Here is a 25,547-nt window from a genome sequence, read left to right on the forward strand (position 1 = left end):
TCTATTTGTGAAGCATGAGTAGAAGAGAGGAAAAGTGAGAGAGAAGAAGAGAAAAGAAAAGCCATAGGTTTCCAACCGACAAGAAGGAGGAGCACCAAAGAGATCAGCAGGCCATTTGGGGAGCCCATCAATTGCTTTGGGAGCATTAAGGAGCCAATATCAACACTCCTCAACTCATTTGCAAGAGGTAAGTGCTTATTTTTTTCTTGTATGTTAGTGTATTATGCATTTTTTGTTAAATTTTTAGTGTATTATGCGTTTTTTGTTAAATTTCTATAGTTTTCAAGAATTTTAGTGTAAATCTTGAATGTTCTTTATTTTTACTAAGTTGCAAGCTAGGGTTTGTTGTTTTCTAATTTTTATTAGCTTCAAACTTTGATATTTTACATTAAAAAAATTATTGCAGCAGCCTTTGCTCTCATTTTTCGCAAATTCCAATGGGTAAAAAAGATGAATGTTGGAAATATAATGAAGAGTTTCCTGAAAGAACCAAATATCAAACAAAATGCATGTTTTGTAAAGAAAAAATAACTTCCGTGGGTATTTATAGATTGAAATTCCACATTGCTGCTATACCTGGACATGATGTTACAGTTTGCACTCACCAAACTCCTGAGGCAAAATGCACTTGCTTAATGGCATTAGAAAAAATTGAAAAAGACAAAGCAAATAGGAAAATGCAAATTGAAGGGTTAAGGGGTATTGGCTCCCATGTTCCCGCAGCCGCATCCACATCTGCATCTGCATCAACTTCTGCATCCGTAGGTTGTGTTGGAGAGGGTTCTTCTAGGCCTCCTTTTTATCCTAGTTCTTCTACTCGTGCTAGTGTTAGTGCTAGTCGATCACATACTGAGACAGAGTCCCACACCAACCTATTGCAGCCTAGAGTGCGGAAAAACAAAATGGATAGTTACTTTGTGCCCCGCACTACTTCTGGTTCCCAACCCACACTTGAAGGCATGGGTTTGAACAAGGAGATTCACGATGCTGCCAGAAAGGAGATATGCAAATTTTGGTACTTTTGCAACATTCTATTTATTGCAGCCAAGTAATTGATTCTTTTTTCTTTGTTTTCTTTAAAGCTACAATTAAAAGTAAAAGTAAAACTTTAATTATATCTACTTGTTTTATAATTTGAGTCTTTGACATCTAAATTTTTATTTGTGACAGGGCTCCTTATTGGCAGAATATGATAGATGCGGTTGCTATTTGTGGTTCGGGGTTTAAAGCCCCAACTGAGGCTGAGTTGAGCGGATACCTCTTGGATGAGATGGTAGAGGACATGAGGGTTGACCTTGAGGAGAACCGAAAGGAATGGATTGCAAAGGGTTGCACCATCATGACTGATGGTTGGACCGATAGGAGGAATAGAACACTCCTCAATTTTCTTGTATCCTATGGAGGTGATTGATCATTCTACTTTCCTACATACATTGTAAATTTTGATTTGTTGAATGCTGATTCGTTAACGATCCATTTAATATTATAATTCATTGTTTTGTTACTTGTCGGATATACGATGTTCATAAAATCCATTGATGCTTCCGCACATGTGAAAAATGCCACATATTTATGTGAGGCTATTGAGGAAGTTATAGCAGAGGTGGGAGAACAAAATGTGATCCAAGTGGTGACGGATGATGCAACAAATTATGTTGCAGCAGGTAAACTTTTAACTTTGCAAGTTTTGAAAATAAATTTATTTGAATTTTGAAATTTGAGTTTCTAATTGACTTAAAATTGTTGTAGGTAAACTTTTGATGGAGAGGCACCCCACCATATTTTGGTCCCCTTGTGCGGCACACTGCATTGACCTCATGTTGGAGGAAATTGGCAAACTTGAGTTTGTCAAGTCATGTGTGGAAAGGGCAAAAAACATATGCAAATTCATTTATAATCATGCATTTGTCCTTAGCACAATGAGGAAGTACACAAAAGGCAAGGAGTTAGCTCACCCAGGTATCACGAAGTTTGCCTCGAATTTCATCACCTTGCAGTCCTTGTTGACATCAAGGGATGGATTGAGGAGCATGTTTGTTGGGCAGGAGTGGATTTGCTCTTCCTATGCTACGACCACTGTGGGGTTAGATGTGGCGGATTGCATATTTGATGAGGATGGTTTTTGGAAACCCGCTAGAGAAATCCTTAAGGTAAATTTATTGCAATTTAACATTTAGTATTTTGCTTTTACTTTAAGTTATATTATTTTATATTTAAGTTTTGACTCAAATTTTTTGTTTTACTTTATATGTAGGTCACTGAGCCCCTTGTAGCTTTGCTACAAACTGTTGATGGGGAGAAGCCCTCTATGGGCTACATTTATGAGGGCATGGATAGGGCCAAGGAGGCCATCAGAGCCCAATATGCAGGAGTGCAAGAGAGGTATGGCCCTATTTGGGACATCATCGATAGGAGATGGCAGAATCAGCTCCATCGACCCATCCACGCAGCAGCTTACTATCTGAATCCGACATTTCGTTTCCATCCTGAGTTCAAGGCGGATGCGGAGGTTCTCACTGGCTTATACACAGTGATTCAGAGATTGAGTAGCGATGAAAATAGCGTTGCTGCGATTGTTGAGCTAGACCAGTTCAACAATAAGGAGGGGCCACTTTTCTCTGGCAGGATGGCCATAAATGCTCAGACAACACTACAGCCAGGTAAAATTAAATAATATATTCAATGTTCATGAATCTAAATTCTAAACTTAAAGTTGATTATATAATGCATTAATTTTAGAGTTGTAATCTGTAAATGAGACTAATTGTTTTTGTTTTTTCCTTATTTCAGATAGATGGTGGCAAATGTTTGGGGCCACAACCCCAAACCTTCAAAAAATTGCCATCCGCATTCTGAGTCAGCCGAGCAGCGCTTTTGGATGTGAGCGCAGTTGGTCCATGTTCGAGCACATCCACTCGAAGAGGAGAAACAGGTTGACAGTGCAGAGGTTGAATGATCTTGTCTTTGTTCATTACAACCTTCGTCTTAGGATCAGACAAATTTTGGGCGCTGACTCCTCTCTAATCATTCTAGAGGAGATTGATCCAGAATCAGAGTGGATCACAGAGACCGTGGACCCAGTCTTCACTGAGGAAGACCGCGCGTGGGTTGACCAAGTGGATGTAGAGGCTGAGGCTGTGGCCAGGGCAAAGGAGGCAGCTAGAGCACGTTCAGGCATTCGTAGACGCACACGCGCATGCTCAGATGCAGGCCCTAGCGACATTATTCATGAGCCCATTGCCTATGCAGGGGACATTGCTCAGCGGTCCTCTAGGACCTACCTTACACGCCTTTCTCATAGGCAAACTGGATACTCAGAGGCTGAGCTTGAGGCTGCAGCAGAGCTAGAGGATGAGGAGGAGGATGATGAGGCTTGAGTTGGAGCCTTGTTTTTATATTTTGTTTACACTGTATAGATATTGATAGTGATACTGAATCACTGATAGACATATGTTTCAAACTTTCATGGATCTTCATCTTAGATTTATACATACATTTATGATTCGATGTCTTATAGATCTTCATGATTTCATCTTACTGATTCTATGATTTGAATCATTATGATCATTTGATTTTTATTTACTTCAGCTAGCATACAATTTACATTTTAGTACATAATGATAACATAGTTACATATGTGATGGATTTTATGTTTCATGTTTATGTATGTTAGATTCTATTTGATGATGTTATAGTGTTTTTAAGTTATATTCAATAAAGGGTGCATGAAATAAGTCTTAAATTGTTAAAATCTTTACATTTAAAGGGTTTTTTCAAATTTGCCGATTCATCGCCAATTCACCGGCGATTCACCCCCGATTCACGATTCGATTCGGCCGTGCCGATTCCGATACGATTCCGATTCACGTTACTTTGAAATTTGAAACTGAACCTGAACCGAAAACTGGGAGCTGTGTAAAGTCGCCAACTACAATATGTGATGTGGCACCATGAACAAGAATGGTGACCAAATCATGTGAATGAGTCATATAGTACGAAGCACCAAAATCAATGATCCAAGATGATCCCGAAGACGAGGCTTGTGCATGAAGAGCATGACCCTTCCCCGTCGATGAGGAAGGTGGCTGAGGTGAAATGATGTGATGTTGTTGCATGACGTCCATTAAAGCCTCTAACTGTTTCCAACCCCTAGAAACTGGATGTCCTTCCTTGCCACAAAAATGGCAAGGATCACCTGTGGACTTCTTAGTCTTGGAGGGAGACTCGCCAAACTTAGAAGAATTACCCTTCTTAGGGTTGGATTGTGGTTTGGAAGGAGACTATGTAGATGGCTTGGAGGAACGCTCACGACCAACTGAATCTATCTTGGCCTTTGGTGTCTGCTTCTTCTTCACTGTAGATGACCATGCAACCAACGCTATGGTTTTTTATCCGGATAGAAAATCCAACTAGGAAAGCTTGGCATATTCTCTAGTCAATCGATCACTGAATTCCTCAAATGTCAACATGGTGGAATTAGTACCCAATGCATCCATAGTGTTGTGAAAAGTAGACGAGAAAATCTGAAAGTTTCTCCGAAGCTTACACGATTAAGAAAATACACTCTTTATCTGTCTTCGTCTTGCCACAACCTTGTAACAACGATCTTTGTTGCTTGAAATTCATCAGAAATTCCTCAATGGTGGGAAATGAATCAAGTACAAGTGATGTAAGCTCTACCTCAAGCTAAAGTGCCCTAAACTCACTACCTGTACCAAACAAGATCTTGAACTTGCGCCACATTTCCCAAGTAGTACACTCATCAAGATGAAACTGTATATTGTCTACAATACTAAGAGACATAAGACCCATAGCCTCATCCATCTTATTCCTATGTTGATATGTCTGAAATGGACTTTGAAATAGAGGTTGATCCTCATCCAAACAAGACCACAAACCCTTGGAACGAAGTAACCGTGTCATGGCAACACGTGATTCTTATGTGGGTTTAAAGGAGTTAGACAAGAAGAGGTCTCGGCCATTGTTTTAAAGTTGTTTTTAATTTTGAAAGATATATGTTGTACTAAAGTAAATGCCAAAAACAACATATAGAAAAATACCCCCCACAATTCAAGAAATTGAACCCCAGCAGCTAAAAACAATGCTTATACACAATGAGGAGAGCAAAAAAGCTTCAATTGAGTAACTTATGTACCTTTGAAATATTATGATGAAGAGGACAATAGATCTAGATAGAGCACTGCAAGCGCTTTCCAACACCTTTTTCTTGGCCAAAAACGAGGCTCGGACACAAAAGATATTGCCCTCGGAGTGCAAAAAAGAAGTTCGGCTATTGACAATGAAAACAAGTACCTAAAGAGCATCAAAATCTGATGAAACCTGCACCATCAGATCGAGCTCTGAACCAGCTTTCCAGCGATATCTCATTTTCCAAAAACAAAGTCTATATGCTCAAGTTATGGGCAAAAAACCAAACGCTGCTCCTTATGACCTAGAAGGGCATCCAGAATTCTTATGCATTGCTAACGTCAACACATGAGTGCACTAAATTTGACAATCGTATGACCGTCGGAGGACTGTTGATGTGGCGCTAACATGGCACTTTCCACGTGTCTATCTCACAGATGGCCACGTGGCAGAGGGGCACGCTGACACTTCACCATTTATCGCAGGTCGGTACGACCGTGTGGACGGCGGAGTCATGAGTGGCCACAGGCAGAAGCGGTGGTGGGCAGGCAATTGGTGGTCAGTCGACAGGAGGTGACGGTGGCGCTGCGGCCAAGCGACAGTGGGGCCAGGGCTACCGGCTAGTGGCGCACGCAGACTACTCACATAGCGGCGCATGCGTGGTCCACCCAAATTTGTTTAATTTTGTTTTTGTTTTTTCTCTTGCCTTGTAAGGCATGTTGAGGCCTTCAAAGCCAATGGTGTCCAAACAGGACGTATTTTATATGGAAATGGGGGTTTTTGGGCGCTCTGAATCCAGTTGTGAGGTTTGTTTGGGCTCAAAGTGCTCGAAATATTTGATCCCCTCCCCCAAAAAAAACAGAATCCAAAAACACGAAAAAGCAAGCAAAAAAAAGGCCTCAAACGACAACTTTGTCCAAAATGGAGGTTTTTGGGCCTTCTGAATCCAATGGTGAGGTTTGTTTGGACTCAAAGTGCACCACAAAAATGACCCCCTTCAGAACCCAGAAAAAGGGTATCTGCAACCCTTCAAACCGAAAGCTTCAAAGAAAACCTTTAAACAAGAACAAGAAGCTACAAGAAACGCTCTGATACCATGTAGAAGTTGGTGTGCAAATGATGTAAAACCTAACTTCACAGAAGCCACAACGATCACCTGCAAGCAAATAACCTATTACAAGGAAGAATGAAGCAAAGAAGAGAAGAGTGGCTTTCAAGATGCAAAATGTATTCAAGAGAGGAACAAATGAATCTAAAAATGTTAAATACAAGGGGATCAATCCTTATAAAAGGAGATCAACCATTCTCAAAAGGGAAACCCTTAAGTAGACCTAAAGAGATAAAGAAACATTTAATAATTGGAAATAATTATTAGATGTCAAACTTATAATGAGACATAACTTAAACTCTAAAGAGAAATCTTAAGAGTAAGTAAAAGATAATAAACCTTTAACTCTAACAATATTATTTTGAATTTCTCTAAGGAAGAGGTCGCTCTCTAGTTTAAGTGAATTCTCAATTGTTGATGGCTTGCATGAGTTTGTTGAATTTTCAATGGGTCTTCGTAGTTGTCACTAGTATACTAAATGGGGTAGTTGTGATCACAAATTTTGGTTTTTTGTGATCCTTTTTTGTATCTAGACAGGTATGGTTTTTAGAGTTGTGGCCTAGTATGGCCTTTCATGGATGCCAAGATGAATCTATGTAATTAAACATTCTCTATATTAATATAAGTTATTTTGTTACCGATCAAAATAAATAAATAACGCCTAAATGACCATTAACTAAGATTTTGTTATATGATTTTTCTTACACCATCGCTCCCCTAGTGAATGAGGTCCCCCTCTTTGCTTTGCCTTTAGGTTTAAGTGGTTTCAGAGGTCTTAGTTGGCAACGTTTTCCAAGTCATGGCATGGGGTGAGTGGAAAAATTGGTCAAGTTCCAAGGCCTTAGCCTTAGCCAAAGAGCCTACTTAAGTTTGATGAATAAAGGAAAATCCTCCCTCAATCTTAAATTTCGCCCATCTAAGGCATAAAAATTTTAACACAAAAACAAAATTGCTCAAAACAAAAGGAGGAACAAAGTAGGGAGGGAGATATTGATAATAGACTGAGTTAGAGGATGGCCAAAAATCTAAACCTCAAAGGATTTTATCCTCTCACATTCATCGTATCTGCTCCTTGGATAAGTCGACTCCCCACCCTCTCAACATCTCACATCCACGATGAAAGATAAGGCATGCTACCGAATTTTTTTTTGAAGGCAATTTATTAAGATAATTGATGTTTAAAGATAAGGATCCAAAAATTCTCTCACATGGTCAGGTGTTGCTCGAGGAAAAGACAAATCCTTAAACATAACTAATCCCCGCTCTAGAATAGGGAGCTTGAATTTTGTATTGGGCATGTGACTAAATAAATAGCAAAGAATCTTCTTTGACCACGAGCAATGTTTGGAGGGAGATATCAAGCGACAATGAATAAGAATAAGGTAAAATCCTTTGGCACTATCAATTCCGCCAATACACGAGCATTTTATCCTCCACCGCCTTGATTTCCGCTATAATTTGGTGTGACACAAATTTGAAAAGAATCAGAGGAGGCGATCATTAAAGTTAATAAGAGAAAGTCCTCAAAGGAGTGAGGATTTTGCCCGCCTATAAGGATTAACTATCCACTCTAATGTCAAATGTTTGCCCTATGTTTGAGTCAGCTACCACATAAATCCAACTGCATTTTGAAAGAAAATAAACACTTAAAACATCAAAAACTCGCTGGCCTATATGGCCCAAATCGATTTAATAAAAATGGAATGTCATTGACCAAATAAAAGCCAAGTCTACCTACATGTAGGGTGTTGTGCCATCTCTAATAAATCATCTGTACAATGGGAGAGAGATAATTCATTTCACACAATCTCAAAACATTTTATCTTTGCATTGGCAATAGTATTTCTCTGCTATGAAGGCACCAGACTAGCAGTTTGAGTCATCCTAGTAGTTGACTTGCCAAGGTGATTTTGTAGGGCCTGCGATATTTTTTATTATTTGGATGGTGAGGATTGAGATTTGAATATCTATTTCACCACTAGATCATTCACTAATTTGGTCCTATTGCAAACTCATAACACAGATCAAGGTTATTTGAGATTAAATTTCCAATTTCCTTCACTCAAAATAGTTTAATAAATGTCGAAGAAAATGAATTAAATTCGAAGCTTTATTAATGATATAGTTTCAACTGAATAAAAGGAGTGAAATGATCCTATTGCCATAAATTAAATTTTGGAACTTTATTCTCTTAATTTGAGGTAATTTTATGTTTTTTTTCAAACTTGGGCGATAAAATTCACTAACGCATTCAAGAGATTTACCAAGTCTAGTTTATTGATTCGAAATTTGATAATCAAATTTTGAACTTGCAGGTACAATTAATGTTTCACATTGACTCGGAGGTGGGATCTAGAAAAATATTATTTGAAAATTCTAAGTTTCTTGATTTTGTCTCTTCTCATCATCTCACAATCTTAACGCATTTCTCTTCTTGTTATGCAAGGCAAATTTCAAACAAACTAGAAGAAGTTCAAGACCTCAAGGGCCTCAAGTGTAAGCTACACGAGAAAACTTCCAATTCAAGCTCAAGGACTCAAAATGGGGAGATGCAAAATCAAGTTTCAAAGGAAAATTCAAAATCGAGATCAAGGTGGTTCAAGTTGCAATAAGATTCAAAAGTGGGAGAAATTTCATCAACTTGGATTTCCAAAGGAAATCTAGGTTTATTTTGAGAGATCCTATCACATGAACCTCTTTAAGAGGAATCAAGAATTCGATTGAGTCTATAGATTCAAGATGCAGATCAAGTCAAGCCCATAAGGAAGAACTTTCAAAGGATGGAAAACGTTAGAAAGATGAAGCAATTTGGGAATATAAGACATCGCAATCATCCTCAAGAGATTGATAGTATTGAAAGAGTTAATCAAAGTTAGAAAGTTAGGCGATGTTGAGTATCAAGAGATATAATCTCTTCATCAAAAGATTTAATAAATCTACATGATGTGGATGATGAGGTGGCAATTAGTTGTCACCTCCAATCAGAGAATTCCAAATTCAAGTGCAGTCAATCAAATTATGCCAAGTGTCCTATTTTCTCATTGGTGGGAAAAATCATTGTAATACTCTCATTGACCCACAATGTGGTGCCCTTGTGTAATTGGTTGTAAATTTGGCAACCCTAATTAGAGTTTCTAGGGATTAATCTCAAAGCATCTTGACCCTTCATTGTAATGGAACTAATATACAAGGCCATGGCCTTCTCATTTTTTAAGAGTTAGATTCAATAGAGAGAAATAAAGTTTAAAGCTAGAAAGCTAGAAGTAGATTAGAGTAGGCTAGCTAAGGGAGGAACTTGATCAAATTGTTGTTATAATGCTATTGAAGTAATTGATGTTTCATTGTTGGTTCTCATGGTGAATCACTTAATATTGCTTTAAAATATTGCATGGTTTTCTCAATCTTTCACTTGGAGTAGATTTCTTTTTATTTTGAAGTAGCTTAGTTGGATGAAAGTTGTGTGGATGTTTACTTGCTTGACTTGAACAAATCCGTACCACTAGCCTCTTGTGGATTGTAAGTGTAACTTGTCTGGTAAATTGATGATTGATTGCACTTAACTTCAATTGGTGTTGATTCTTTAGTTTGCATTCATTTGATGGGATTGGAGAGGAGATATCGATGTGAAAACTATTTCAATATTCCTTAGAAGCTTGCACTAGATGGGGGGAGTCGCTAGCAAGCTTACATCTAGTAGAGTCCAAATCATCCATGGTCCCTTTCAATCCCAGTTGGAGGTAAAAGTAGGAGTTTAGTTTAAGTTGAAGTTTTTGAGGTTGAGGTGGAAGTTGAAAAATAAAATTACATTTTGATTGCACATTGTGAAGCAAAATCTTTAGGAGTGAAATTAGTTGATATCCATTGAATGAATGGTGTAAGTCTCCTAAGTGATGACCAACATGTCACATCATCTCACTGGGCGAGTATCCACGATAAATGGAACCTTGAAGTTATCGCATGATCTTACACTGCAACCTTAGCATGAGAGACAACTATATTCAAGAAAGGACTGAGTATTTAATGTTTCGCTGCAAAATATTGCGTATTTGATTTTGTATGTTGTAATGGAATAAAACATACATCAACAAGTTCTAGAATAACAATTTAAATATAGAAAGAATATAGGATAACATATTCTAATACCCCTTAATGGTCATTCTATCCAACTACCATATAAAAAACTATACACATCTTGTTGTCAAAAACCCTTCAAAACATTTTTCTGCTATTGAGAGTCCCCTTGGATCTCTAGAATGTCAATAACCAAGAGTAACTAGAAAAAACAGAGAAGGTTGTCCCCTTCTTCAGAATGGTTTGCAGCAAAAGACAAGAGCTAGCCACTGACTCTTCCACTGAGGTGAGACTGTCACCAACCCTCCCAAAATCTGCAAAACCTCTAACCATAAATCATCACTAAACATTCTGTTGGTTCCCAAAACCACAGATTGGAAATCCAAGAGCCTGTCATTCTTCGATAAGACTTCTCAATCAGTTCAGGCCAACGAATGGGAATACTTCTCGATTCCCCTGCACTTCAGGCTCTACTACACCCAGGCAAATAAACCTTCACCTCAAACGTTGACTATCTGGCTCAAGGCTTTTCTATAGCGAATTTAAACTTCTGGAGTTCTTCGGCTAGCAAGGTCCTCGAACTCAATAAAACTGAAACTGGATGCTAGATAATGGTTGAATGTTTTGTATAATTGAATAATAATTAATTTGATGCTTGTAGGAAGGAAGTTATAGATTTTCTGACTTCAATAATAAAAAGATCAATGCCTCTGCTCATCTAGGCAATAGAGTCAACTTCAATGAATTTTTACATATAACTTCATAATGTTTTACACACTTTACTGCCAACAATTAAATAATCAGAATGTGACAGATCAATTATTATGCAATCTTAAATTAGTCCTGATTGAATTTTAACTCCTCTAGAAGACAAACTAGACACAGATACGGAAATAATTTAATATTTCATAATATCTACGATGATCAAATTTAAAATGCTAAATGACCATGTCCACTTATCCGATATTTAAATTGTATACAGAATTCTAAAAAATTATTACAAAGGACGATCCGCCTGCAGTTTAAATCTCCATGCTTTTAATAATAAACAAAAGACTTCTTATTTTATCATTAAAACAAAATAATTGAATTCATATTACAAAGTCATATTATTGCTCCTTAATCCTCCATACAAATAAATATAAAATGCTTCTTCTTAATATGAATGTTTTCGAATATTGAATGTGTCTTTGCTCCTTTGAGGATTTCCTTTTATATTTACCTTTTAATTTAAGGAGCTATGTCTCCTCAAAAAGAGACACCTCTTATAACATTATCACGCCTCTTTTCATTAAGAAAATATAATCGCAACCTTATTTTTTCATGGCCGATTAATTACTTAACTTATAATGAATACTATTAACTTAAGTTTTATCCGGCTCCTTGTAAATTCATTCTTCCTTTTATTAATCTTAAACTGTCGCTCATGCTTATTTTTGTATGGTAACCATTTTTATAGTTTTGTATTTTAATCACATCCTTTCTACTGTGCTCGATAAATTATTTCTCCAACACATGAGCGCACTGGGAACCCTGTGCTTCACAAATGTGCAACTACTCCCCCTTCCACGTACATCTCCAAACATTTTGAATTGCTTGTAGCTTCGACAAGGTGAAGAGAGTATTTCTACATACAGGGTATCTGGGAAGCATGATAAAATGTCTAAAGTCTTCCATCAACACACTACTATCTTTCTTTCTGACCTCGGGTATCGGCTCCTGTATGTGCTCACGTTCTGATTATTCTGTGCAAATGCATGTATATCCCTTTGAAAGTGCGGAGTGTACTCCTGATGACATCTGCAATTTTTAAGTTTGGTTCAAATTTGATATTTGACGGCTCTTCATAGCTGGAGTTTTTGATCGATTTTTGGACTTGATAACTGAATCGTATGATATCCTTATAGTCTCATCTTCAACAATCTCAGGATTCTTGCCAAAAAATGGAAGTGGTTGATGCACAGAATCAAAGCCTAGACATTTTCGATTCAGACTGAAATTATTAATAGCACCATCATTAGCGATATCTACAATCACTAGAGTAGACAAGATATGGGAATCAATTTAACGAAATCTTCTTCCTTTTGGTGTTGGGTCTCATTCCAAATAAGACAAACTACACTGTTCAAACATGGCAAGTGATCATCATTGTCATACGATTCATGCTTTAACTTTGGTTTACTAATTGTCTCCCACCCGTCTTCTTATAGACGTAATCATGTTTGGAATACGTTGTGAATGATGGCTGTAATATGTTCTATCTGTGTAATATGTTCTATCTATAGCAATCATTAGGATGTCATGATTTTGTGAGGTGATTTTACTACATTCTTTTCAGCATCGGAACAAGTATATCAGCTCCTATTCAATACTAGGCAGTCTAGAGCCAACGACACTGAAGGAGATTTGCCAGTTGATATATAAAGGCAGTCTGGAGACTTTCCATTGCAGACTTGATTACTTGTATCAGGAATAAACAGGCAGTTCTCATCCCCTCTCTCTATGAGTTCTTACCTTTCAGCAGATTTATAAATCAACATTTATGGCTGTAAGAACTTTCACATTGACTGATGTAAATGATGTGCTGGTAACTCCAGATTTGCATCTGCATATATGAAGGCTTTTCCACTTGGCTCACGCTTAAGGTTGATCATTTCCAACTTTCTAGGGAGATCTACGTAACACTCCTGAAACTCATGTGCATTTGCTGATGGAAAACCTGATTTGACTGAGCCCAGCACCAATGATTAGAACAGATGCTCTATCATCAAATATTCTTGGCACTATTATGAGATAAAATATAGAATAGAAAGCTTAGAAAAATCACTTAAATGGAAGCCCAAAACCTTGGAAATTTGGGCTCCATCACATTCAACCTAATGTTGGATAACAATATTGTCTGTCCATGTACACAAAGACACATACTAAGAACAGCTTCACGATTTTAGGGAAAAGTCAGCAAACCCTCCAAACTTTTGCACATGAACAATATGCCCCAAAACAAACTAAAAGATACCATGATTTGAAGTGAACAAAGCATCATTTTTCAGGAAAAATGGTCAAACCCTAAAAAAGGAATCCTTGACAGCAAATCCCACGCAAACTTTGCGAATTACAGAAACTAGAAATGACTTTTAAGGAGAAAAATATCCAAAACCAAACACATTTTTTTGAGGTGAGAAATCAATCAAAACCAAACCAACCCAGATCGAAGAATATAAAACGGGTGATTTTTGAGGAAAAATTTATTAAAATTCAACAAATTTTTTAGGAAAAAATTATTAAAACCCTCCCATGAGGGAGTCATACCCAAACTGACTCCTACTTTCATACCATGAAACTTTAAAAAATGAAATTATTGTATTAACCAATACACCAAATATATAGAATTTACAGACGATATAAAAAGTGTTAACTAGAAAGCAAAGTTGTTTCAATAAAGACAAAGAATACAAAACAGGTGATTTTTGAGGAAAAAATTATTAAAATTCAACAAATTTTTGAGGAAAAAATTATTAAAACCCTCCCATGAGGGAGTCATACCCAAACTGACTCCTACTTTAATACCATGAAACTTTAAAAAATGAAATTATTGTATTAACCAATACACCAAATATATAGAATTTACAGACGCTATAAAAAGTGTTAACTAGAAAGCAAAGTTGCTTAAATAAAGACAAAGAATACAAAACGGGTGATTTTTGAGGAAAATTTTATTAAAATTCAACAAATTTTTGAGGAAAATATTATTAAAACCCTCTCATGAGGGAGTCATATCCAAACTGACTCCTACTCTAATACCATGAAACTTTAAAAAATGAAATTATTGTATTTAGCAATACACCAAATATATAGAATATATAGAATTTATAGAAGCTATGAAAAGTGTTAACTAGAAAGCAAAGTTGTTTGAATAAAGACGACGTCTAAAAATAGACCAAATTAAGATAACTAAAAATAAATCCTAAATGGCCATTAACCAAGATTCTAGAATAACAAGTTAAAAATAGCAAGACCCTGGGATTTTGAAAATATTCTAATAGAAATAACATTTTATAGCTTTCAAAGCATACCTAAGTTGAAAATAAAGACCATTCCGTTGATTTGCAATGATTGCTACAAGTTGTATGAACAAGAATACTATTCCTAAACTTTCACACATATCTCAGCTCTAAAAATACAATATACAATTTCTAGAAACGAACAAATAAATTCATAAATTCGTGCATTAAATATTTAATAGCACTTCTAACTTTTCCCATCTCTAAGTGTATTCAAGCAATATTAAATGCCCCTCTATCCACAATAAACTATTCAAATTTGGGAGTCTCCATGCATCCAAAACATTAACAAACTCAATCCCAATACAAACTGGAAAACTCAAAAACTTAATTTTGCGGTGGACTTCACAAATTTCTTAACCATGAACATTAAAGTGCAAAGGTGAAACCTGAATAATTCTGCATAAAGCAACTAGGGTGGATAGATTCACCACTAGAACCAACTGCCCAAGGGTTTCTGTCCTATAGTTTAGCTCCTAAAGAAGCTCATAAATCCAAATAAGAGAAATAACCCAAGCATGTGGAAAAGAGCCTCAAATTGTCCTTTCAAAACCACCTCCAAAAGCATCAAGAACTTTTCAGATTCTTGCTTTTTCAATATTTTAATTAAACCTGGAAAACAAAGTGACTTTATTGATTTTCTTTAATATGTCACTAAAGTCACTTTATAAAGCTTATTAAATTGATTATAAACGAATAACCAAAATAATATAAATTATCGGATGATATTAGATAACTCAATTATATAATGTTTTTTTGTCTGACTTTCACCGACAGCAATTACATAGGCTAATTAGTCATTACAGACTGCTCTACAGAAAGGTACATTACAAAAAACAAAATGAAATAGATAAACGTCTTTGGCTCCAAGACTTAACAACTACAACTCTATAGACCAAGGAAAGATTGATTCTGACAATTACCAGCTCATATCTCCTTAAGAATGTTGAATTCACCCTAGAGATTATATGAAAGCATTTGACATCAAGCAGAAGCTGTTTTGCCGCATATACATGTGCAACTATGGCCCATCTCTCTTTGGTATCTTTGAGAATATTCACCTAAATCTTTGGATGCAGCCCATTCTAACTCCAAGCATTCTAAGGTGTTGGATCAAGGCAACAAACACCTCTATAGAGAGTTACCTTATTTAGCGAGCTGCCTTTGATGTTGTCTCATACAACTCATTCTTCCAAAAAAAAACATTGAGCCACAATCATCGAAGAAATTGATGGAAGTAGCCTCAAGGATCCTTTTGCCCCTCATCACAAAGTTATAAAAATTTCCTTTATTTTTGTGATGAATTTTGCCATAGAGTCTAAAATTGAATCTTCAAGATAGAACCTCATATGTTCAATCAAGAGATTCCACCTTCCCTTCCACCTTCCCCAAGTCCTATGTAGAAGGAAATGTTAGGGAGATTAAGGTTTCCATTTTTTTTGATGTTAATCTAGGTTCTGCAAAAACTTCTAAGCTTGTCAAAATTAGAGAATTTATCTTTGATGATTACGGTTTTGTTGATGTTAATCTAGGTTTAAAACAAAGGCTTAAGATTCTCACAATTAGAGTCAATTTCTCTTCCATGGAAAGTGGACCTCATGATCTTCACAAATACTCTTAAATAATGGACCAGCAATATGTAAATACACAAGGGCATGGATTCATCTATTGTAGTGCGCAACATCTTGACCAACCATTATTCCAAGCCCATTTTATCAAAAGTAGAGTTCTTTTCCTCCCAAATTGAAAAGTCAAATCATGTGGAGTTCATTAAAGCAAATCTCAGCACTAAATAGGTCTCTAGCATTGTCCCTATTATTAAAAAAATGAGAAGGTTTGTGTACATAGACTTTTGATATCATAAACCTACCTCTTCCAAGGCTCAACACTTCAATAACCCAATCAAAGAATTCCACCTTTAGTCGTGTATGATGCCACACCTCTAACCCAAGTTATCTCCATATCTAATGGAAATAAGGATACCTGCTCCTTCATGTTATGCCACCCACCATCGAGACTTGCTCATGTACGCTGATATGGATCCATTATTAGCATTGAGATAGATATATCTTGATAATCATTAACATGCTGAAAAGAAACAAAACATACTTTGAAAATAAATCTTGCACTACAAGACAACATTAAAAGATATATATCACATTGCCTCAAAATCATATGAGGCAGTCTTTTTCATGATATATCTAGCTTCATAAGAGAATAGGCACCACACACTTGAAAAAGAGTGATACCTGATGCCAAAAAGATAAAGTCATAGTTGACCCTCTTTAGCCCTTGTGACTATTTTTATATGTTTGGATTCCTCATTTTTTAACAATGTTCCCCATTTTTTACATTGTTTAAGGATCAAGAATCTATCCCCAATCTCCTGCCCCTGGCATACCTGATCAATGCCTCTCAACACCCTTCCCAAAGATTCTTTAGAATTTCCTAACTTGTCCTCCTCTCTCAATGGTTAGAGGTAACTAAGACCTTTATCTTCCATTGCCTTTTTGTTTTTACCTATTAAACATGTCACTTGATATTTCACTTCATCAGTTACTACAATTATTCTTTTGAGGACCCTGTGCTTCTTTATCACCATATCTACAAGTTGGGTGTGACTTCCACGTCTATTGACCTTGCACATGTCTACATTCTTATCCATGATTGATCACTAACTCCATTACCTTGGCTCTCATTGGTTGATTCTCAATGGTTAATGGCATCCACTTGTTCCTGTCTCACATCTACAATTTTCTTCTTTGTGCTTGTAATTTCAACTTTTATACTTGGCACTTAATCTTCTACTTCCTCAGCAAATATCCCCAAACATAGCAATCATATTGTTTTGCTTAGTGGCACATTGTCATTGAGATTACTCAACCAACACCAAAATAGATGTTCTTCACTTGCCTAGACTGTGACACATCTTAAATTCGTTAGGATTGCTTGGGAATTGATAGTAGAACTTTTTCATTACCATTACAAAGGGCCAGCTTGGGATCTAGCATCAAGACCTATACTTCCACATGAGGTCAACTCAATTCCTTACCTCTAGTTGAAAGCAAAAGATTACCAACAAAGCTTGTTGTTGGGAAGATTTGTGGAAACACTTGCTGCGAGAAAGGCACACTTGAAATGATTAAAATTAACCTCAAAAGAAAACCAATGTACGCATACCAGTCCATCAAGAGCAGCTTAAATGAATCATGAAAGATCTCTCTTCAAACTTCATCTTCAAAGAGCATATCCTTGTTGGGGAGATTTTATACCAATATTTCTTATAACCTTAGTTATCGATTCACATCTCCTGCCCCTGGCATACCTGATCAATGCCTCTCAACACCCTTCCCAAAGATTCTTTAGAGATTCCTAAATTGTCCTCCTCTCCCAATGGTTAGAGGTAACTAAGACCTTTATATTCAACTGTCTTTTTGTTGTTACCTATTGAAGATATCACTTGATATTTCACTTCATCAGTTACTGTAATTGTTCTTTTAAGGACCCTGTGTTTTTTTATCACCATATCTACAAGTTGGGTGTGACTTCCACATCTCTTGACCTTGCACATGTCTACATTCTTATCAATGATTGATCACTAACTCCATTACCTTGGCTCTCATTGGTTGATTCTCAATGATTAATGTCATCCACTTGTTCCTCACACATCTACAATTTGCTTCTTTGTGCTTGTGATTTCAATTTTATGCTTGGCCCTTAATCTTCTACTTCCTCATCAAATATCCCCAAACACAGCAGTCATATTATTTTGCTTAGCTGCACATTGTCATTGAGATTACTCAAACAACACCGAAATAGATGCTCTTCACTTGCCTAGACTGTGACAGCTTAAATTTGTTAGGATTGCTTGGGAATTGGTAGTAGAACTTTTCCATTACCATTACAAAGGGCCAGCTTGGGATCTAGCATCAAGACCTATACAAATGGTTCATTCCACACGAGGTCAACTCAGTTCCTTACCTCTAGTTGAAAATAAAGATTACCAACAAAGCTTGTTGTTGGGAAGATTTGTGGAAACACCTTCTGCAAGAAAGGCATACTTGAAAGTTGTAATGATTAATATTAACCTCAAAAGCAAACCAATGTACGCATTCCAGTCCATCAAGAGCTTTTTAAATGAATCATCAAAGATCTCTCTTATAATTTCATCTTCAAAGAGCATATCTTTGTTGGGGAGATTTTATACCAATATTTCTTATAACCTTAGTTATCGGATTCACATCCCCTACCCTTGCATCCTAGTGTGGATGTGTTTGGGTGTGGATGTGCAGGGGGATGCATCCGGACGCCCTATGGATATGCATCCACGGGCAGTGAATGTGTCCGGATACGCATCTAGCATGTTCATCTGCATCTACAGACTATAGATGAGCACCTTGACAACATCTGAGCACATCCAGGATCAACTTTTGAAGGAGATCAACCTCCTTGCCTAGTTTATGCAATGTACCAAAGGAACATGTTCAGGAATGTGGTAATAATAATAAATGTATTTTAGAAGACATTGGTACTCAATAAGTGGGCCATATATTTCTCTGTCTAATTTGTATTCCTAAGATCATACTGTTAAGCATTCTGGCAAAAGCATCTTTTATGCACAGATAATCATAATAGATTTGGATGTTAGACTAACTGGAAGTCCAATGGTTTATGCCAGTTTCTAAAACCTACACTTGTTTAGAATGGATTGCAAGTGTCCTTAAGGCTAAACCTTGGAAGAGCCAAGCTATTGGCAGATGGTAGTCTGTGTATATACAAGCAATAAACTGTAGAACTATCTCTGCATGATGCAAAATTGAGACAGAAAAGAAAGATGAGATCATGAGCAGGTGAGTAATTTCATCATCATGTACATGTAATTTCGTATTATGTGTCATCTCCACTTTTCTAAAGATTTTTGCTAAAGCCAGGATCCACATATAAAAGTTTTAGTGTGGGATATATATAAATCCCCCCAAAAAACATTTACATAGCCATGTATTGGGTTCTCCTAGTCGCATCTGTACCCAGATTCAAACTGGTAACTTAGCTTCTTACTATCTAAAAATTATTTATATGACCAGAAAGAGATGAGCACCTTCTATTGCTCCCCAAATCAAACAAGCAATGGGGAAGGATCAAACAGAAAGATCAACTTCAAACACGTTGTAAACTGAGTTGCCGTTATAGTTTTATATGAAAAAGGGATGATTTGTGCGTCATCACTAAGGCTTGGCAGTCATATCAAGCATTCGTAAGAATGGTATAGGTTCTTTATGCACTCTGTGGCAGAGGGGAATAAAAATCTCTCATCTTCTAGAAATGTGCAGTTGGTAGGACCTTACAGGCGTGTTTACAGACTGAATTGAATTATATTTTCATTATACCCTTTTGGAGGGCATTTGAATATAGTTGCAAAGCATGTAGCATGCATTTAGGCTATACACCACACATTTCCATTTGAAGAAAAGATGTAGTCAATTTTTCATGTAATCAGATTCCTACTCAAGTTCTTAGAACTAAGGCATGTTATGCAGGATCTGATTATGCTTGTAAATTCAAACTTAAATTTGGTAATTCAACCAAATATGTATCTTTTCTGTCTTCATAGAGGAATATTTTTTATGTAACTCTGTTGTTTGACTGATCTAATATCAAATTTCTTGAAGTATAAGACATGTTTAGCAAACAACAAAATATTTGCACCATAGATAGCATGTTAAATACAGAGATGCTGTAATTATTTTTACAGTAAGTGATTCCCCGAGCTGGTACATTATACACTTCAGTCAGATTCTACGACTAATAAATCACCTAACATGAATCACTAACTCAATGGATCACCAACAGCACGGTTACTAAATTAATGGATTCATCATCTCAAATAAATTTGGGACATAAAATAGGGACAGTAATTATTTTATAGATTTTCAGCAATTGGTTTTACCCTGACCATCATCTCTAATCCAATGGGTACAGGGCTTCGGGCTATATAATACCCATGTACAGTCTCATGTCTTCATATTGGTCCTTGTCTAAATTAGACTGAAATTAAAATGCGAAACTAATTCATGTGGACATCATCCCCATCAACTGATGTCTTTCATTACGTCCACAACAAGATCTTAAAGAATATATCATTATATGTTTATTTATGCAATGCATGCTCAATTCATTCAATTGAGTTAACTATTCATGCCATGATATTTCTACAGTCCATTATTGTAAATAAGAATGCTTGTGGTATAAAAGTGTGTGGAAAGTTCATTGACCAATGTTCTGGGTCCACTCAGTGATGCATGATGATGAAAAGGATATGAATAACTTCTAACAAATAAGCCTGCATATCTTCTTCCTTGACATCCCTGATGAACTTGGATGTGGGATAAAACAACATAATGACAGGATCCAACAGAAAGGAGTACAGGTCAAAAATTGTTGATGACATGATCAAGTAGCACAAATTACTGATGACATGATCAATATGTGGAAGAGTTAAAGCAAAAATGAATGTTAAAATCCCCATGAATTTTAACCATAATAACAATGTTCTCCCACTCCCTCAAGATCAGACTTTTCCTAACATAAAATTCAAGCTAACAAATGTTAAAATGTATGACATGTCAAGGAGACAAACTCTTACATTATGTTTCAAGAAGATGACTGAAGCATCCTCATCACCAGCTCCTTTGCATAACTTTGTGAAACCCTGCTCAATATACTTGCAACTTCCACAAGCTGTTCTGTAAAAGTCCACCACCACTAAAGAATCTGTTTCCTTGGCTGCCTCAAGAATTTCATTCAATTCTACATCATTCCTGAATTCTTTAACACAATCTACAGGGCATAGATCTGTATCATCCTCGCTATCAACTAGCATCCCTTGACTTTCAGTCTTCATCCTCCTGTACTCTGCGGCATTGAGGGCTGCACATATTTTATTATTAAACTTGAAAGAGATTTTCTTCACACTACTGGCATGGTTCTGAATGCATGCAAGTCTGAAAGCTGGCAACACATGAAAGGATTGAAGCTGACAATATTTCCGTTTGACTATTGTAGCATTTAAAGGCATCCCATTAAGCAATGGATATTGATTCGTCACACCAGATAAGAGCATGGGGCTCCGGAAAACCCCAGTACCATTGACATTAAGAATAGAGAAACATGTGCACATGTTTCCTATCCACAGCTGATCTGACAAAGAATGCAGATTGGATGTTTCTTAGGTTTCAGCTATTAATGGAGGAATATACTGGTTTCCTATCGTAGAAGCACCTCTTGCCAATTTGCCCTGTCCATTTTTTTTAAATAAAGAGCAGATTCAAACCATTAAAATGAACTACTGTAATGAGCAGTGTGAAACTAACAATATATATTGTTCAAAGTAAGTAATATTATCAAGCACTTAGTGCTTTGCACTCATACCCTGTACAAAAATCATCCACATATTACAACAATTACTTGCTGAGAAAGAGGAAACACAGCTAGTCAAGTGATACTAATGAAAATGATAACATCTGATTGTCAAAGCAAACTACAGCTAGCATCTTGAACATCACTCGGAACTTCAAAGATCAACAAGAGAGTTCTATTGAAAGCTGGAAGGTTGTAAAATTCAGAGTTCACAAATCAGGCGATGATGGAAAGATCATGGAACTACAAGTCAGCCTAGTGCAAATTGAAAACAATTGAGGAAAAAATCAGATGAGGATTCCACAACAAACAATAGATCCTTTGAAAAGCTGCATCTGCTTTAGACTACAAAAACCTAATAACTCATTCATACAAGCAAATTTGATGATCATTAGTTACTGTCAGATGCTGTGTAACTCAACCTTCAAACAATCATGACTTTCTGGCATGAACTCGAAGCTTTATATAAGAATCTGCACTTGATAATTACAAAGCATAAATACACACAACAATGAATAAATAAGAAGCTCTGATCCAATAATAATGAAGATTCTCCAAAAAAATTGACTATGGTAAGACCACTTGGAGAGGATCTAATCTCCATCTCCAATGCTCAAAAAAACAATAAATAGGATCTACAGCAATAAACCTGGGCAATAATGACATACCTCCATTTGTATCTGAGTATGTGGACATTAACTGTGTAAGAATTACTGTCAGCAATATTTTATATCACACATTGTGATCCATCATCAAGATGTAGACAGCCAGAGGAGAGAGTATAAGATTAGTAAATTACCAAACAGAGAGGGGAGTGAGGTGATGCACAAATTGATTTAGTCAATTATAGCCTGCAAATTACAATTTTATGTTAGCTCCTCTTGCCCTCTACATCTTGATGTTGGAATACAAAGTGTGATCCAAAACATTGATGATGCAAAACTCTTACACAGTTAAATCTGGGAACACCTGGGTACATTACGAACTGAAAATCTAATGTCTTAATCCCTTTATTTATTTCCCTCCTACAAATGCTCTCTACTTTCTTCACAGCTGGTGCTCATGCTAAAGAGAGTATCATCCCAATAGCTAGCTAGGTGAGCTAATTATTAAACCAATAAATCTTTCAAGTGTCAGCACCGAGTATCCCAAGAAACATGTTAGTGAGATGAAACTTAAGTATCCGAAAAAGGTGAAAACAATATAATCCCCAAATTAGGTATCCCACCAAACATGTAATGAGTGTTTTAATGCAAAAGTTTGAATATCACTGTGTTCAATCATTTTTCTTCCAACATTTCAAGAACCATCTACCTGTTTTCAGGGATTAATGAATCAATGTAAAGTGCTGAAATTCAGTAGACTACAACATCGAATCCTTGGTCCGGACTCACTTCCAAGAAATGCTTACAACATTTGAAATGATTTTATGCAATGATCAATGTGTAAAATTCGGAGATACAGATGACAAATACAAATAAACCAAAGTCTAAAATCAACCCAAAGCATATTCACTCAACCCAATTGGATAAAAAGCCAACATCTCCAAACAGTCCAAAATAAGAAAAGCTAACATATAATCCCCAAATTAGGTATCCCACCGAACATGCAATGAGTGTTTTAATGCAAAAGTTTGAATATCACTGTGTTCAATCATTTTTCTTCCAACATTTCAAGAACCATCTACCTGTTTTCAGGGATTAATGAATCAATGTAAAGTGCTGAAATTCAGTAGACTACAACATCGAATCCTTGGTCCGGACTCACTTCCAAGAAATGCTTACAACATTTGAAATGATTTTATGCAATGATCAATGTGTAAAATTCGGAGATACAGATGACAAATACAAATAAACCAAAGTCTAAAATCAACCCAAAGCATATTCACTCAACCCAATTGGATAAAAAGCCAACATCTCCAAACAGTCCAAAATAAGAAAAGCTAACATATTCCAAGTCAATTCATGGCTGGAAGTAGGGCAAAGGCATATATGTCCTCAACTGAAAACCCATCATCCGTTTTGAACCAACCCACATTGAAACAAATGCTAAGCATTCAAAATATAAATATATCTCAATTTAATTGATCATATTTGCATTAAGTATGAAAGAAAAAGTTATTAAACCTAAAAAAGAACCAATTCAGCGGGAAAAACAGACGAGGCAATTGGGACATTAGCAAATCACATAATAATGCAGAAATGCCTGGTACAAAATCGATCCCAATGAAAGATTTTGAAATTTTCAGGAATACAAATAAACCTAAGTCTAGAATGAAACCAAAAGCATATTCACACAGCCCAATTGGGTAGAAAGTCAACATCTCCAAACAGCCCAAAACAAGAAAAACTAACATAATCCAAGTCAATTCATTGCTGGAAGTAGGCCATAAAAGGCATATATGTCCTCACCTGAAAACCGCATCATCCATTTCGAACCTACCCACATTGAAACAAATGCTAAGCATTCAAAATATAAATATATTTCAATCGAATTCATCACATTTCATCAAGTATCAAACGACAAACTATACAAATTAAGAAAGAAACAATTCAGCGGAAAAAGCAGACGAGGGAATTGGGATCTTACCAAATTACATTACAATGCAGAAATGCTTGGTAAAAAATCGATTCCGATGAAAGATTTTGAAATTTGATGTGCAATGACCAGTCTAATTTTCCAGGGAAGTTCTAAACATACACGGTCAACAGTAAAGATTGTTGAATCGAATACGTTACGTGGTACCTGAACGGTTTGATTACGATGTAAATGATGAGTGAATTCAAAAACGAAAACTGTTCGTTTATGAGCGCCGCCTCCGACAGTTGGCATATGTTGATTTTCTGATGTTTTAAGATGTTCCGATAGGAATTTGAAATGTGGTCGGAGGGGCTTCGGGCCGATATTTTACGAGTGATGAAATAAAATATTGTAGAGAAAACAATTTGGATGGTTTTATAATAAATTCAAATTATTATTAATAAAAATTACAGTCACATGTTTTTGTGCATTCAACCATCTATAGTCAACAGATTATTAAAAATGTACATGATAATTAATTATTCATAAAAAATATTTTTTTTAAATATGTTGATTCTTTGAACATTTCAAAATTTTAATAATAAAAATAATTATACTTCTCTTATATTACTATCCATCTTTTTTTTAATATATTATTATTATAAAGTTACTATAATTTCTATTTTATATTCATTTATGTGAACTATGCCATTTTTTTTAATCATTTTATATATATAACAATGTATTCTGTATTTTTTGCACATTCTAATTTCAAACATAAATCTTTCTTAAGAACAAGAAACAAATCTACAATCTAATAGAAATCTTTCTATGTTTTTTAGTCAAAAATCCTCATGCAAAGAGGAAGAACTCCAAAATATTTAATGAATAGTTTAAGGACAAAATTAGATAATTAGATTTCCAAAAATTTGTAATGATGATTAATTTTAAACAAAATTAGATGTTTTATTATATTTTTAAACCACCAATTCTTTCAACATATCAAAATTTTAAAATGATTTTAAAAATGCCATCCTCACAATCAACAATTACTCTTAACTTGCATAAACATCAATTTTTCTTTTAATATATTAATATTTATCAAATCACTATAATTTATATTTTATACTCTTTATTCTGAACTATATCATTTAGTAATGTATATACTTACTATTTGAAGTTGATACCTAAAAAGATTTTAGATATGGAGAGTGAAAAACTTA

The 25,547-nt window shown here is 35.8% G+C and overlaps 2 protein-coding genes across 7 annotated transcripts in view; one reads left to right on the forward strand and one right to left on the reverse strand.

Moving 5' to 3' along the window:
• LOC149542143 (thioredoxin-like 4, chloroplastic) overlaps positions 1-24,730 on the reverse strand; it is a 148,495-nt gene extending 123,765 nt beyond the window's left edge. For 4 of the 6 annotated variants that reach the window (XM_089797179.1, XM_089797174.1, XM_089797177.1 and 1 more), the window contains exons 1-3: positions 24,394-24,730; positions 24,216-24,242; positions 21,032-21,682 (exon numbers count right to left, since the gene is read on the reverse strand). In XM_089797179.1, the coding sequence (XP_089653305.1) occupies positions 21,032-21,565 (534 nt within the window). In that variant the 5' untranslated portion in view covers positions 21,566-21,682; positions 24,216-24,242; positions 24,394-24,730. Of the gene's footprint in view, positions 1-21,031; positions 22,278-22,472; positions 22,504-22,603; positions 22,656-24,215; positions 24,243-24,393 lie in introns of those variants that run through there. The other 2 variants (XM_089797176.1, XM_089797175.1) reach the window with 2 other exon arrangements.
• LOC149542144 (uncharacterized) lies at positions 1,641-5,772 on the forward strand. The gene is made up of 4 exons (XM_089796507.1): positions 1,641-1,664; positions 2,255-2,660; positions 2,791-3,265; positions 5,634-5,772. The coding sequence occupies exons 1-4, from the start codon at positions 1,641-1,643 to the stop codon at positions 5,770-5,772; spliced, it is 1,044 nt and encodes a 347-aa protein (XP_089652633.1).
• Positions 24,731-25,547: the final 817 nt, after the last annotated feature.

The sequence above is a fragment of the Cupressus sempervirens genome, chromosome 8 (genome assembly GCF_028749045.1).
Source record: "Cupressus sempervirens isolate cs-2001-9-10 chromosome 8, ASM2874904v1, whole genome shotgun sequence".
Lineage (NCBI taxonomy): Eukaryota > Viridiplantae > Streptophyta > Pinopsida > Cupressales > Cupressaceae > Cupressus > Cupressus sempervirens.

Coding starts and splice junctions, on each gene's coding strand:
- LOC149542144 (XM_089796507.1), top strand. CDS start 1,641: ATGCAACAAATTATGTTGCAGCAG. Junction 1,665..2,254: donor AACAAATTATGTTGCAGCAG/GTAAACTTTTAA, acceptor CTTTATATGTAG/GTCACTGAGCCCCTTGTAGC. Junction 2,661..2,790: donor TCAGACAACACTACAGCCAG/GTAAAATTAAAT, acceptor TCCTTATTTCAG/ATAGATGGTGGCAAATGTTT.